This window comes from Triturus cristatus, chromosome 4_1, assembly GCF_964204655.1.
Source record: "Triturus cristatus chromosome 4_1, aTriCri1.1, whole genome shotgun sequence".
Taxonomy (NCBI): domain Eukaryota; kingdom Metazoa; phylum Chordata; class Amphibia; order Caudata; family Salamandridae; genus Triturus; species Triturus cristatus.
In genome coordinates, this window is record NC_140585.1 from 1,087,065,860 (window position 1) to 1,087,083,150 (window position 17,291).

The following is a 17,291-nucleotide window of genomic DNA, read 5'->3' on the forward strand; positions in this document are numbered from 1 at the left end:
ATCTGTTTCCCTTTTTCTTATTCTGCGCTGACTGACAATTAAATGAGGTGAAACTAGTTGGAGTATGGTTGATTCATATGATCGTCATGTGATAGTATTGCGCTGAAAGTACGGTTCCAATATGGCGGGATCGTTTTTTAGGTGCTTTTCGTCACCTACGCGCCTTTTACTTCTAATTATTTTAACCCACTTAGACACGGAAATGGATTCCACCGTATCCGGTAGAAATGAGTGAGGAGATACACTCACTAAGGTAAGCGTGCTTTGTGGGAGAAATGCGATAAGACCGAATGATCTACTGCCGTTAGGTGAAGTCGGTTATTTTATACTTTTCTTGTTTCCATATACAGATACCCCGTACTGCAGGGATCCTGTTGAAATGATGGGGTATAGCTGTCAGTCAGGGTTTGTGTATTCTTCCTAGACAGCCACACAGAATGAGAGCTTCGGTGTGACTGGATTGGTCATCCGTGGAAGGATGTGAGGGTGGAGCTGGGCACAGCCCCACTTACACTAGAATAAGCAGTGTCCTGTCTCCACACAAAGGGCCTTTAGTTTGTCTGGAGCCAGGGCAAAGAAGGCAGGGAATATGTGTACTTCAAAAGCATACTTCTAGAAGGCATAACGGTGCATAAATACTGGACCTCCGACACCAAATCTTCGGCACACTTCAGGACCTGTGAATATTCTGCCAGAAAGAAGGACTGATGTACTGCTACAAGGGCTGTCACTCTGCTGTATTGCTGCTATTAAGAAACTGCTGCCCTGCTGTGCTGACCTGCTGGCCTCCTCCCTGGGGAAGAAGAACTGGACCTGCAACTTCATCTTGAACCCAGGACCCTAGAGTGACTCAAAGGGGAAGTCTGCTGGCCTTGTGATCTGAGCCTCAGGGACATAAAAGGCTGCCCATTCAGCTCCTGGACCCAGCTGCAGCGAGTTACTGACCCCCAAGTGGTGCCTCTCGGGTTCAGGACCATTGGTGTGGCTCACAGGCTCAGAAATCAAACTTTTGGGCTCTTCGGGCCACGAAAGGGCCCATTCACTCAGGAACCAGGATGCTCACACCAAAGTCCTTTGTGAGCCATTTCCAGCCAGTCTCTTTTCACAGCAGGCACCGATCACCCAGGCGGAAGACCACCTGCAAAGCTCTCTTTTCTCCCTATTACCCTCTTCTACGTGAACGGGACTCTTGGGACAAAACGTGAGAAAGTAAAACTTCAGCGGGACTAATCTGGGACTATATCCAACCCACACTCCATCGCGGTAGGCCTGAACGTTTGGGTTTTATTCAGTCCAACGCAACCAGTTGGCCGAGGTTGGCACTTTCTGCTTTTAGGCAATATATTTCTCTCTATTCTTTAAAAATTCAAAACTCCGGTTCTACTGATTGGATTTTAGTCATTTTGGTCTTGTTGTATTCATTAACTTATTCTCTATTGTTCTAACGTGGAGTGAGATCTCTTTGTGTGATGTTTCCACAGTTTTATATTTTGAGGTGTTGCACAAATACTTTACACATTGAGTCGAAGTTAAGCCTGACTGCTCTGTGCCAAGCTACCAGGGATTGTGGTTGCTGCTTGACCAGGGCTCACACCGCAGTCAACCAGTAACTCATTTTCTTTTACGTGCAATTGCCAAAAGATAGTCAAACAAGGGAAGCGTTATGCTTTGAGTGCAGAGCAAATTTTAGAACAAAATTGGCATTAACCATACCTTTATCATACTGTGCAGTACTGGCATTTAAATAGCAATATCCTACCCCAGAGGAGGCTGGATCAAGGAGGAGAATACGTATTGGTTTCTACATGAACAAGCAATGTACAATCCAAAGTAACTACCTTGCATGCTGTGATATTTGCATCATAATAAATAATATACTGCGCATTTCATGCCACCCAATGATTTCCTATTCATTTTGCAATTCACACCTCAAGTGTGTTTCATTTGTTAGGAGAAACGACTACATCAGCAGATCCCTCGCCTCATTATAATGGCGTTAATTTGCATTAATTTCCATGTTGTCCTCATATCACTCGGTGCAGCAGGTGATGTGATAGACCAGCACGCACAAAGCATTTCACGAGTTTTCTGAACCTCTCCGTTATTTGTCTTTAAACCCACATCATACAAGAGAACAGACTTAAGGAGTCGTAATGGACCAAGCAAAAGGGTGCATCCCTTACGATGTATATATATTTTCGATATAGTCTAAGAGGTAATTACATAAAAATGATTGCACATTAAGCCATTAGTCATATTCTTAAAGAGCTGTTTGTATTTATTAACCACCATCAAATTCCCTTTCTGACGCTTGTGGGATTATTGATACACTTTAAACCTATAGATTAAGATTCGGATTGAGTATAATGCAGACTGTTACACAAATCTCTAAATGCATTGGGGCAATTTTTTTAAGGAGCGGCAGAGTGGCATACTTGAATGCAGAGATCATGCCTGTTTCGTCAGGCAGGGCCATGGCTTGAGGTTCCTTTGGAAATACCTGAAGGCGGTGGAGGTTCTGAGGTGTTTCAGGAGATCGTTCCAGGTCTTATCTATGAGGTATGTCCTCCTCTGGTTTTCTTGATGTGAGGGAGGTGTGCTCTTGCCTGGGACGCAGATTAAAGATGTCTGGTGGATTGGCTTTCTAAACTTTCTTTCCTTTTCATTGTCATTTGTGACTGTGTTAGAGACTAATGCTAGAAAGTACTGTATTTTAATTCTAATCCTAAACAGACAGGGGGAGTAAGAGGCATGAAGGTGAAAAAGGAGCAACAACAAGAAGGTAGAGAAGGAGGTTTATCAGTGGAAGCTGGTATTCAGGGGTGCGGTGGGCACGACCCCACCAACAATAAACAGAAAGGAAAACTCATCAAGCTGCTTTAATACAAGGGTCTATAGTGCTCAGTCGCAGATAGACAGTCACCAGAAATTCGTTTTTTTTTGTTTATCTGGAAAAGTAGATGCAACTGTGCGCATGTCCGGGGCAGAAGCTTACTCGCACCGAAGGGACAAGGAAGTGCTGTGACGTTACGGTGGTTGGCATGACATTTTTCAATGGCAGTGTACTGTAGTGTTTGATTTTGCGAGTTAAGTCCTGTGGTCTGCTGCAGAGTCCACACAAAGCCAGGAACATGAGAGGCAGGGTTGGCCAGGTTTCAAGAAAAGTGCAAGCCCCTCCTCCACCGTAATGCTGGTATGGTTTGTTTGGAAGAGGACGTTCTGGGGAGAAGCCCGCAATGTATCTGGTACACATGAGTGTATAAGTAAATGGAGCACTCTTAGTTGTTGTAACTTTAGCTGAACGGCCTTTGAGAAACTGGATTCCATTGGCACCACTGCTGGCCAATGCCCATCCTTTTGATGCTCACAAGTGCCTTTCTGGATTGGCAGCAGGCTGCACCCCAAGCCGTCTGTCTCCATTGATACTGCTGGCTGCCATGTGAGAGAGCTGGACTGTTACATCAGATAGGTAAAAATACTGGATACGCTAGCAGGTTGCAGGCTCAGACTGCTTAATGTTGTAAAAAGTCTGGCATCAGGCCAAATGTACGGTACATGGTCTCCAACTTCAAACCTTTTCAATGTCACTAAGGGACCTTGCTAGCTCCTTACAATGGACTTTCCTCAGATGAATGGAAGGGAGCAGAGGCCCATTGTGCCTGGCACATTCCTCTGTTCTAGTTTAAACTGCAGAAGCACTGAGTCTGGCACTCATAACGGGTTGCTTTCAGTAGACTGGGCACTGAATGTGAGGATCAGAGAAGGATTGGGTACTGTAGAACTAATGGAAAATTAATCTGCTTTGGAGCTGGAGCAGTGAACCCACAGGTTGCCACGGGCACCATCTTTGTCAATGGAGGACTCTGTGTGCCAAGGTAGTGGGCATGTAGGTTGGAGTTGAGCGTGCAGGGGCGTAGCTTCAAGGGGGTGTTTGGGGTGTTACACCCCCTAATACATGTATTAATAAGTAAATAGTTGGGTATGATAAGGTGTCAGATTTCACATGGGATTTTTAAATGCTCAGACAAAAACACACACTCTTCTGTTTTGAAGGCCTTCAAATATGGATATTTTACAAAATATTGTGTTTCAAGTACCCCTCAACATTTCTCACTCCATTGGCCTTCAAGCCACTCTCAGGAGCTACTTCCTATATAATGGTTAACATGATATGTCAGTGTAGTTGTTGAAAAAAACTGAAGCTCCCCCCAGTTGTACTGACCAATCTACGCCCCTGCCTTTGTGGCACTCATTACTGATATAATAGGTACAAGACTGAGGTGACCTTTCAGAGCCATATAAACAGGTCCCTGTCGAGCCCTATATTCATGTCCTTATCATTAATCGCAAAACACTGATCGCTTTCACAACAATGAATGCTGAAAATTTAAGATAATGCATGTCAGCAATTTAGTTTCTGTTTGCGTTTCACATATTTTACTTGATCTTGCAATCTCTGATTCTGTCAGCTATTTCCAGGATGTTGTATTTCTGTATTTGTTTTTCCTGCAGCATATTACTCTATTATAGTGGATACTTTGAACTGAGTCGCAGCAGGTGCTTATAACAGGCCACGATTGAGAGCTCTGAAGATGAGGCTGATGGCAGTGCGAGTTTCTCATAGTGCCTGTCACTGGGAGAAAACGGCGTTCAGAATGCATAGTCATCATATCCTTGGCCTCTCTGCAGAGCACACAGACCAATGGACATGAATCTAGTTCCAACAGAAATGTCTACATGAGAGTGTGTGCATTGCTAGATGAGAGAGTGAAAAGAAGATGCTGAAGAGGAAAGAGATAAGGTGTAAGATATGCAGTCAGCTGAGGTGTGGAGAGAAAAACTATGTACATGCCTAACATAAGGTGCACATAACAGGTGTTAATGAGACACTATGAAGACCAATACATCATCTTCCACAGGCCTCACTGATATTTAATTCACAGTCTCACAATCAAAACATTTTCACTATTGATTATTTTCAAGAAAATCGGTGTTTCTCATTTTATCTTAAACAACTAACAACTATTGAAATAGCCAATAGTCCCGGCTAGTTTGAAGTGTATGTGAGTTGAGCTATATAGCTGGATGCAGAACTCTCAGGGAGAAAACAAAATACCAGTTGGTGACACACTATGGAAATCACAGAAATAAGTTAACATGTTTAAATCAAACCCTTTTTGAGACCCCTCCCATCTCCATTTTTTTTATCCTGTTTAAAGTCCTGTCTGCACATATTTCTATATGACTGTGGCAGCCAGCAGCTGTGGGTGCTTTCCCAAGCTGGTTAGAGCATTTCTTCCAAAGTTGATGTCACACACTATGAAAGAAATTTGGCAAGGGACTTTTGGTGGTGAGGTTGTGGGGTCTCCTACACCTGGAGTGCCTGTCCACTTCGAAGGACTCTAAAATCCAACATCCAAAGCACCAGGAGGTGTATTTGCACGCCATGAGCTCTTGGGGTGGGGCCAGCCACATCGCACTGATAAGCGATCCAGCAATCACGCAGCGTGGGACATTTGGTGTTGAAGTTGTGGAATCTCTTACCCCTGGAGAGCCTGCCCACTGCAAAGGGCTCCAAAATCAATCCAGTATCCAAAGAGCCAGGAGGAGCGTTTGCACACTGTGTGCTACGGGGGAGGGCCAGCCACACTGTGCTAAGCGCTTGAGCAATCCCGCAGCGCCGGACATTTGGCGGTGAAGTTGTGGGGTCTCCTACCCCTGGACGGCCTATCCACTGCTAAGGACTCCAAAATCTAGTGTCCAAAGTGACAGGAGGAGCTTTTGCACCCAGTGAGCTTCAGAGGGGGGGCAAACCACATCACCCTGATAAGCCAAGCCCAGGCCATGGGAGGGCTCATTCACGCCCACAGAGCCGGGAAGAGGCTGGGCTGGGTCAGCCCCCTAAGGTTTATCTCCTGGCCACTTGAAGATACTGTGCGAGATCTCTACATTATTTGACAACCAAGTTGGCAAAGGGACAGACCATTGGACATTTGCATCTACAGTTTGGATAGCCTGACTCCCTAACACTCTGACTCACTTCTATTTGTATCTTGCTTTAGCTTTGAGCATGCATCGATCTATGTAGCGTTATTGTTACTTTCAAGTACAGCAATGGGCAGGAGAAAGACTGCTGACGGGTGACGGTAAAGAAAGCCAATAAAGTAAAAACAGGACTTGAAATATGCAGGCGATAATGTTTGATCACGTAGATAGCCTTTTGGTTGAATGTGAGGAGACTTTTGTCCCGCCAGTTGCTCATCCATCCCCCAGTTCTAGGGGCTCCCCATCAAGCGTAGGCTCCATTAAGCATAAACGTATCCTAAAGATGTTTAAGAAAACTATCACTCAGGTTCAGAAACCTCATATTCCCCTGGCAGCTAGCCCAAAAGTTGTTGGGCCTGGTGCTTTGCAGGAACCTGCACCCCCCACCCCCTGATTTATCCATCACTTGTAGTAACCGGTTTCTACCTTTTCAAAGCCTAGTCGCTGATTCTTTGAACATTGAGTGGCGAGTGAGAAAGGGGGATCTCCCAGTAATAGCAACCAGGCCTTTGTCTCATCAAGTAGATATATATGCATACATTAGTGACTTAAGGGCAGAAATTGATGCTCTCAAGTCCATGGTAAGGGACCTCACTGGCCTAGTGAAAAAGTTATTAGTGGGGGAGAGAGGTCCTGCATGGGGAAAAATGTAAAACACCCCCAGACTAGCAACTCTACCATCAATACTTCTGATCCTCATCCAGCTACTCTGACTGCAAGGCAAGCATACCTCTCGCTTATCATAGAATTTTGCATGATAGTGCCGTCAGAAGACCTGTTGCCAATGTCTCCAGTAGGACGCTTGTGGAAACTCATAATAAGTTAAGCCATGCCGGTGTGGGCCACTCACTACTTAGAGGAATGGTGCTATTCTATGGTTCCACTGGCCAACAGTGCCCCCAGGAGGCAGTTTACGGCACCGGAGCATTTCCACTCCTCTGCTCCTCACAAAATATAGATGATTAATGTCCCAAAAATAACTTCACATTTTGGGCATGAGAAGGTTTCCATTAGGAATAAAGCAATCCACTGGATTCACCATGAGAGAGGCTGTAGGTCATTAATAAAGAAAAATATCATGAGAGCCAGGAATGCACACCTCCAAACAGTTCTAGCAACTGCATAGAATTACTTATGGCGAATGAAAGCCTGTTTGAGAGCCTGGTGGCTCTGGAAGCCAGGACTGGTCCCCCGCTAGGGTCCAATATTCAACATAAGTACCAACCGGTAATAGGTGCATCGTTACCCGCTCCTCACCCCCTAACCATCCAAAAAGGTGATGTTTCTGTCTTGGGAGAGAACGATTGACTTCAGAGCCAAAGTTTTATGAGCACTGGTGACTTTTCTATCCCAGTTCCTTTTACCTATTCCCAGTGCTCTGATAGAGAGTATAAAGTCTGTAAGTAGCTCGACTAGGAATTGCAAGCCGGTGGGTGACCCTCATACTAGATCGGGCTGCCAGTATGTATTGGGGTCCTGTGGCGCCTTCTATGTTGTGCAATTGAGAGATCACACGACTGTTGTTGGAGATTTCACAGAGGAGACCCACTCAGTCGCAAGGCCATCCCCATGTCCATCTACGGCCTCACCAGCGATTTCATTATTTTCATGGAATGTGACTGTGGTGAAGTTCAAATTTACTCTGCCACACTGCAATGATTTCATAGAAACCTGGAGTGTTGAACCAGTCTATAGGTCTGGGTATTTAAGCTATCATCTTCCTGCCATTTCCATCAAACCAGGACGTCACGCAGGGGGGAAGGATTGCTATCAGATGCTTAGCAACACAGCTTTACACTGATAGCCCGGATATTTTGGAAATCAGACTTAAGGGGCACACAGGATTTACTATAGATATCTTTAATGTCTATGCCAGAGGTACAAAGGGGTGTAGGTCATCAGGCACTCTGAAGAAACTTAAGGAGCTCGTGGACAAAAGAGATCCCAACCTTTTTTTTGATTTTAGCCAGCGACTTTAATGTCACCTTTGAACCTCCGGATAGGGATGATGTGTACAAAGTAGTGGAGGAAGACAAACTATGGTTAAATCCCCTGTTTGGACCTACCCCCTGTTGAAAAATGGTCCCAAGTTGCTTTTCAACTGAAGGCCCCAACTCTGGAGTTTGGGCTGAGGGCTGCAAATGGCAGAACGGGACAGAAATCAGACAGACCGTGAGCCAATACTTTTAATAGAATAAATGGTATGAGTCGCATAGATTACATCCTGAAAGACTTGAGGCTCAGGTACATTGTTGACAACATGGTTGCGAGTGCAAGATATGATAGTGACCACAATCCACTCTGCCTCAGCCTGTTGTCACCTTGGTTGCTATGCGCAGTTCGCCCTGTGACCGTCAGTTAACCCTGGGTGTGATACCATCTAACAACAAGCACCACCTCAAGTCGCAACGCTTGCTCCTACAGGAAGATAATCTACCGTCTATTAAGCAGGCACTGTTAGCATGTATATCCGAGATCGCTGCTCTGATCACAGTGCCAGTGGGATTGAATGCAGTTTCAGCTGTCCATTATCATTGTATCAAGCAGGTGGTGTCCCACTTCATTGCGTCTGTGCACAGGTTCAACTCTAGATATAATAAAAAGAAACCCATCTCTTGGTTCAACCGACAGTGCAAACAGTTAAGAATTCAATTTTCTCTGTCCATATAAATCTAAGGACATGGCTCTAATAAGATTTCGAAGAAGGTCCTACAAGCATGCTCAGACAAATGCAAAATGGGAATGGGATGAGACTAGGCGGTGGCCTGTCAAGGAAGCGCGCGATTGTAAAGATCCCAAACGGTTTTGGGCCCTGGTTGTGTAGGGTGGAGGCCTGGGGGAAACCTCTCCTGAAAATTAGATATCTGTCTCTGCTAGGTACCATTATTTCAACTCCCTTTATTGTAACAACAGTCCGACTCCCTCCCTGTCAGTCCCAATTGCACTGACTCAGGCTATAAACAAAGACTTATTCACCTTGGAAGACATCCAGGCTTCCTTTGAGTCAATTGTCCAAGCCAAAGCCCTGGGCCCTGATGGCATCCCTGGTGACTTCTATCTCGATGAGATGGCCAATGTCGCTTGACATCCTGTTTCTTTCGAATGCCATAGCAAGGGGCACTCTAAATCCTGAGTCTTGGAAAGGTGCAGAGGTGATTCTCCTATTTAAGAAGGGAGATAGGAACCAACCTTACAACTATAGCCCTATTAGCCTAATTGATTCAATCCAGACAGTTTTTGTCGAGACCATCTGTCAAAGATACAGATATGGATAAGAGATAATGATATTCTGACACGCTATCAATCTGGCTTTAGACAGAAGACCGGAACAATCGATCAGGTGTTTCGTTTTCTCCTTTTATTCTAGAAAACGGTTGCCATTTGCAAAGGAAGTTTGTAAGTTGCCTTTATAGACTTAAAGTTAGCTTTTGATCTGGTCCCAAGATGCACGTTCTGGCATGTATTTCAAAAATGGGGATGCCCAAAAAGATTCTACCTTTAGTCATTCGCTTCCATGAGGCAAACTATGCTAGAGTGTGTTGGGGATATCAAGGGCCAGCTTACTGTCTCAATTAATGTCAACTGGGGAGTCCGTCAAGTGTGCATGCTGGCACCAACTCCTTTCCCTCTATTTGAATAATGTAGTTGAATTTTTGTCTCTCCATCCTGCATTTACCTCCCTCTTGGGGTGGAAATTGTGACCCTTCTATTTGCAGATGACACCTTGTTAGTGTCTAAAACCCCAGGGGGCCTTCAGATGTTGCTAAACTGGTTAAAAGATTTCTGAGACTTGCGGGGCCTTGAGATCAATACAACAAAGACCAACTATACGGCGATAAATCTCCAAAAATCCTATAGGGGGAAGCTAACCTTGGAGGGGTCTTGCTTGAGAGGGTAAACACTTTTGACTATTTTAGCATAAAATTATCCAATAGTATGTCTTGGAAATCTCACATGACCAAGAAGTCGTTGAAACATAAGCAAATCTTAGGTGCATTACTGAAGGAACATTGCACATTCACCAGCAAACCAGTCGGAGCTGCCCTAGAGATGTATGATTCCAAAACTGTTTGCCCTAACCTTTAAGGGGCAGAATTGTGGAGGTTTCCAAAAACAAATGACCTGTCTGGAACTGAACATACGTTTTTGAGAAGCTTGGTGCTCTTACCTCTGAGTATTCCACTCCGTCCCCTAAAGTTAGATATGGGCAGGAAATCCATAGCTGACAAGGCAAAGTTATGCCCCCTGTTTTCTAGGAAGAGAAGCATGTCCACACCAGATTTGCTTCCCTATGCTAATGCATTAAGATGAGCAAGCACTTTTGACAAGTTCAACAAGATAGTATCGATAAGTAATGTGAAGAAATTGCTGTCCGGCAGCTGCGAGATACCTGGGACAACTCTAGTTCCGACTTCTTTTCCTCCAAAGATCCTGTGAAAACACGTTATCGGGAAACGGTAGCACAAATCAAGATTTGCAATTCATCCTATGGGCGACTTACAAGCGAGTTTTGGGATTTTAAATCAGTCTGTACACTGGAAAATTATTTAGGCATCATCCAGGTACCGATCTATAGAAAGCTTTGCATCCAATTCAGGATTGGTACGCTTCCTCTGAATACCTTTACCATTAGTTGGCACAATAACTCATTGCTAACTCGGTTACGTTCTGGTTGTAATGGTCGTAACACACCAGATACTCTAAAGGGGGGTCCAAGGGTGTAGATTTTTAATGGTGCCATAGAAACTGTCACCCATGTCGTCTTTGCCTGTCCAACTTATGCGTTTCCACGAGCTAAGTGGATCAAGCCAATCACTAGTCAGCTGGGAGCACGCAACTATGATTCTGCTCCACGCGTACTAAGATCGACACCAGACCCTTATTTCCCTGCACTGTCACTAAATGTTTAGTGCATATATGGGGCTTCAGAAGGAAAACTGAAAAAGTTTTAATGTATCATTAATGTTTTTATAGTTCACAATTGAACATATTCTCTCCCAATAGTCAATTGCTTAATGTTTTTTTCTATTATAGCTGGCATTTTTTAGCTAATTTTAGACTTTCACTGTGGAATCCAATCAATTGTGATAAAAGAGTGATAGGACGATGTATTTTGAGCACTGGATATGTTTTATCTATTTATTTTTTATTGTGTTTTACTTTATGGCCAGCGAAGATGTTGAAACTTTTATGGCATGAATACGGAAATAAAGATATCAAACGGAAATAGACACTGGACAAGCACACACTTTAAAGGGCCTGAAGTTGATGCACAGTACAATTTTCACGCTACAGTAACTGTTAAACATATTTAGTGCAGTAAGATACTGGGTAGTTTTTAATGTTCTTAAATATTTCAAGACTACTCATTCACAATTGCTTTACAAACCATGCATTCTCACTAAATTCTTTTCTAAAATTTGCTCGAAAATGCACCATTATACATATTTTTTTTTGTCATAGTTTTCTTGTGATAGAACTCCCCGAACCTCCTTTTTTCTGTTGTACACTTTCCTTTTTCTTCGAAGGTTTATGTTCACAATAAATATAAAGAACTATCGTCTCATTCACCACCATGCAAAAAGCAACCACTACATTAGAAGTGGCAAGCATATTTATTAACATATTGAAGAATAACCCACACACACCACAAAGCCTGTGGAATGCTTTGCAGCATCTCATTTAGGGCAGCAAGGGGTGGTGACTACTACTCTTTGCACCCACACATCTGTTGTAGTGCTGAGCTGCTAGTTGTGGATTGCCTAGTTGATCAACTGCTTCAAGACGGCCATAGAGACTGAAAAAGTGGTAAAACTATCACTTTCATTGAAGGCTTTATACTATGCCAGTGAACGAAGGCAGAGGGGGGAAGTATTTGACCGCTTCAAAGCAGAAAGTTAGAGACCACCTCAATCCAGGATAAACCAGAAGATAGGATGAGGACTTAGGCAATCTAGAGGTGGTGTTCACCCAAGTTGCTACATATCATCCTTCTCAATTACTCTATGTCCATGAAGTCAATATTGGACTTGCAAGGGAGTGCAAACTCTCAAATGAATTCCTGTTGAAGTTGAACCACGCTGACATGGTTATTAGGATGTGGTTAGTGGAACATGTGAAGGTCGTAGGAGCTAAAAGTAAAAGTGATGCCAAATGACTGTGGTGAAATGCCATGATAGAGACTATGCAGAAAAAGAACAAAGAAGTTCAGCGTGCAACATGTACAACAAGTATTCTAAAATGGGTTGCATTTGCAATGTAAAAGATGGTCTCTTTGTAGGTCTTGCAAGCATTTGATGGAGGTAATACACTCTCAATAACCCAGGAGACAAGCACAGAGAGATCTACATGAAGTCCTTATACTTTCCATGGCAAACCAAGAAACTGAGACAATTTGCATATGGAGGTGATACCCCTCTATGTTCCTGAACTACATATGAAGCTCCAGTGTAAGCCACAATATTTGTGACTTAAAACCTGCACCTTATCCCTTGTCATCAATTCCTCTGAACTGCATACACCCTTAAAGGAGCAATGGACCAAGGGGGTGGGCTCCCTTGATGAGGATGATTGTAGGGACGCTGGAATGACCACCACATGCTAACCATGTCAACCCAGCTCTGCCTTAACCAACGCAACTCTTTGCATGTTACCTACCTCACACCTAGAAGACTGTGGCGAGTCAGATGCTGTCCTATGGTGGAATGCTTCTGCTTACTAGAGGAGGAATGGACTTTCTTTCATGTTATTTGGCAGTGCCCACATCGCCAAATACTGGCGAGAAATGTTAACTGGTTGCCTAGAGCCCTGATGCACATGATCGATCTCTTGCCTAGCATTGCCCTGCTAGGACTACTGGAGGACTTGAGGGGACCACACAGCACAGTATCAATAATTGTGGTTTCATCCACACTGGAGATGTAGCAAAATGTTACTTAGGAGTGTGCAAATGGTAGTCCGTGTCAGCAACAATAATGTCTTCTATGCCATCTCTGCAAGGCACACTCATAAATGCTTGTTGACAGTGCTCAGTGAAATTAACTTCTGGTACACTCGAACAAATGAAAATTAATGATGACCAGTGTGAAGTTCTAAAGGCATGTAATTATGGATGGTGACATCTTAGCTGATCCTCAGAAGATGAGTCACCAAGATTGCTGCATAAATGCATTAGAGTCCACAACTGTTGGCACATGGTGATTCACTGTGAGTAGTTTATCCACAACCTGACCACCCTCATCAAACCCTTGCAGCAGCAACTAAGCTGGAATAAATCATAGTATCTACTCACCCTTTAGGATCAACACAGATCATAAGTGACCAACAAACTTAGTAAAAGGATTGGTACCATGTCCTATACTTGAAACTGAAAGTTGATTTCCCAGTTTCAAGAATGTCCCTTTTAAATGTTGTCCTAGTATAGATTACGTAACACTGATGACTGCCCAGGAAGGCAGCCCATAAGTCTGTGTTGGCTTATTAAGTGTGAATTGATGCTAATATGATAGAATAGTATGGAAGACTGGTGAGAGAACGATACATTCTCTACTGGTGGCTCACTCCTGGTCTCATGGTGACTCTTGGTATGTATTTTGGTATTCTCCTGGACACAATGGTGGTTCTCACCAGCATAATGTTGCACTTTTCATACTGGTGAAAGGGGAGCAGGCCTGCATTGAACCTAAAAGGGGCTTGACAAAAAGTAGTACAGTTTACCCCTTTGTGTTAACTTTTTAAGTATGCAGCATCATCTCAGTATTGTCTACATATCACCTTAGAGTCAATGCCTATTGGAATGTAGGCGTGTCTTGAAAGTTTGCTAAACAGATCAATAAATATCCATCCTGAAGGAATACAAAAAAAGTGAAAATAAACTGTTAGCAAGTTTTTGTTGACATCTTTACATGAACTGTTCTTTATATTCTTTACAACTAATCATTGTATAACGTTTATCAGTGTTTTTGAAGACCGTTCATACTGTGCACAATGACACAATGATCAGGCTACCTTTGTTCCAAGTACTTTGGTGGACCCAGATCGAGCATACACTCATAGGAGTAGCCACGATTGTTGTGAAGCACGATATAGCATGCAAATGGGATGTGGCTCAACCACCCTAACTATCAGAATGGCAGGTGGAGTAGGCTGGTTTGCAAAAATGGAACAACCAATTAATCAGGCAAGGGGTTGTCCTCAGAAACATGAGAGTATGCCATTTGCATGTAGCTGTGTCCACTCAACAGATTCTGTATCATATACCAGGAATTACATTCATGAGGCAGTGGTAGGCACCAGATACCTGGGACGAGACCATGTGATAGAAATGCCCATAAGAAGAAGATAAGGCCACTATATGCCAGGACAATCATTATATGAAGGAGGGCCAAAAATATACTAGGACCACCTAATATACCCAGGAAGGCTAACATAGGTGTGTGATTCACCGGTCGCCCTAGGATCTGTGTGAGCGTTCTCTTTATTTCCTTCAAGAACTGTTCTATTTGCAGAAAAGCCCAGACCATGTGGAAAAAGTCTGCATTGATACAGTGGGGACACCAGAACTGGGGTAACAAACCGGCTTGCCAGAGGAGGTGAGGAGTGAGGTAAGTGAAGCGCAGGTACTTCAGTTGTAGTAATCACAAGGAGATGACAAGTTCCCAGGGAGCCATCCAGGCATCTTGCTAGTCGCCTTTGTCGAGGGGTTCCCCCCATTCCTCTCATTTCTGCTTGAGGGAGAGAAATGTATCTGGTACATTGGCAAAAAGAGTTCGATATATCTGGGATATAGCTCCTTTGCCCAAGTAACCCATCATGAGTTTTGTTTCTACTAATGGGTAGTGGTCTGGTGGGACCATCCCTCCCGATATATGGTTCACAAGAGCATGCCAAAGTAGTAGGAATGTATTAAATTGGTCTGTGAGAGGTCAAATTGGTTCTGTAGTTCTTGAAAGGGGCTAAGTTGACCGTTATGCCATACATCTCCCAGGGAGGTGATGTCAGTTCTAGCTCACCCTATGAAATTCTCAAGTTGCGAAGTGTGCTGGAGAATTTTCCCTCGCTTGGTGTGAGTTGGGTCAATGTGTTATACTGGTCCAAGAAGTGAAGGGCAGTTCGCCAATTGCTAAGAACAACTCTGGTGACTTCTGGAAGGTGTGATGGGGATGGATCCTCATAGAACATGCCCTTGACTGAGTTTAACCTAGCTCACCATCATATACCATTTGACGGCATTTGTCTCAGATGATTTGAGGGAGAGAAAAGGGTGCTCACCTGGCCCATAGAAAGGGCTAGGTGAGCACCCAGGACACGTTACCCAGGACAAGTTAGTTGTGGTCATTAAAAGCTTACCTAACGGATTAGGCTGCTGGCAATGATAGAATGCCCTCTGAATGGTATCATAGCTTTTTAGAGTGGTTGAAGGCCCCGATGACACAATTCTTCAGATATATCTTATCAGGAGGTAGCATCCCCCCATCTTTTTTGAGAGAGAATATTATTTCCTTTTTAAAGAAATGGAAGGATCCTGTCAACTTGAACTCTTTTCGGCCAATCACACTCCTCAAAATGAACAACAAATTACTGCCCAAATTAATTTGCTGCAAGGTCCTGGCTGAATGCTCCTTTAGGCCCTGCGGGCCTGTGCTTGGTCTACACCGCTCTCAAAAAGAAACCGCAGCTGAGTTTTAAGTAGCTTGATTTGTTTGCCAGTTGGCAGAGCCAAAATAAAGATACTGCCACTAGTTGCTTTCCAGCTCTCCGCACTCCAAATTGAGATACCTGAAAAAGTTTCATTCATTTCGACTGTGCAATTCCCCCATTTCTTTACCGAGAAACTTGGTTTTGCTAAAGACAAAGGGGCACAGGCTTTCCCTAACTTGCAGTATTAATACCATACTAATTATTTTTTATTCTCATACCTAGATTGTTAAAATTACGATATACTGTTTGATAATGTCTTTTCTGAACCAAATTCTGGATAAATGTTTCTATCTTCTTGTTAAACAATAGCCAGTTCAAAACTGCAAATTGGTACAATATCAAATCTCTGGCATGTATTCAGGACCGGAGTGGAAACAGCAACCAGCCCTGGTGATTGCTGCCCGACCAGACTTGGGAGGAGGGAGGATGCTGGCGAAATGCACCACTCCCGCTTTTGTTACAGGGGGCCAATATTGCAACACTGCTGCAAAACAGGCCCCCTGTAACAAAACCGGTCCCCACAGGCACAAAACCGGCCCCCACCCCTCCGGCACACCGGGGAAATGCCTAGTGCCCGCTACGGCCAGTCTGGCCCTGCATATATTTCATGCGTTTTACAATGCTATTTCATTTTCTATCGATACCCAGAGTGCATGCACAAACATCAGTAGATTCAATACTCCCAGGAATAACAAAAGGGGAACTCCTGCGTTGGGAGGCTGAAGGACTAGCCAAACCAGACTGCTGGGTTATCAACAGTGATCTTGTTACTTGAGATGCTCTCTATCTATATCTCTCTATCTGTCCCTTGCTCACTTTGCCACTGGATTCAAGCAAGCCTGGCTGAAGATGGCTGAAATGCCAGAAACCGGTCCTAGGAAGCTTGTTTCCGGTTCAGGGAAGACATGTCTTGGCAGTTCGGGCTGGACTGTTCCCATGAGGCACAGGGTCAGACTGATTTGCATATGTCCATGTCTGAACTGGGGTGGCAGAGTGGGCTAAAGAACGGTGATGGATTAAACCCAGATCAGTTGACTGGGGGTGAGTGCTTGCAATGTTCAACACTCCGTCCATCATTTCCTTTGGTTTTTGCTGTAAACTGAGCTCGCCATTTACATGATAGCCTACCAAAGCGATGGCGAGCCCTCACAGGCTACAACATTTAAGAGACAAGCGAGCATGCAGGCCAATACCAAAGCCACCAGGATTCATGAAAAACACACTGTCAACTTCAGAGCAACCACACTGCGTAAATCACTGATATGAAATAAAGTTTTGCTTAAAAATGGAAATAATCTGGCTACTTTAAATTTAAAACATTTGTCATAGTGTTTCATAACAATGCAGACTTTCTTACCTCTTTAACAATCGGCTGCAGTATTAACGTGTCAGGACTCATACGAGGAATATCAATGTGAATCTATGGATTGAAAGAAATATACGAATGAGAATATAAATCGCCTATGGTTCACACAAAGTGATTATGGTAACTTTCGTTTGAAGAAAGGACAAACAATGAGTGACAGACAAAACAGAAGAGGTATAAT

General features: G+C 43.8%; 1 protein-coding gene across 1 annotated transcript in view; it reads right to left on the reverse strand.

Moving 5' to 3' along the window:
• TBC1D22A (TBC1 domain family member 22A) overlaps window positions 1–17,291 on the reverse strand; it is a 1,683,159-nt gene that overhangs the window by 1,307,032 nt on the left and 358,836 nt on the right. The window contains exon 7 of the mRNA XM_085654063.1: window positions 17,102–17,164. Coding sequence (XP_085510189.1) covers window positions 17,102–17,164 — 63 coding nt within the window. The remainder of the gene's footprint in view (window positions 1–17,101; window positions 17,165–17,291) is intronic.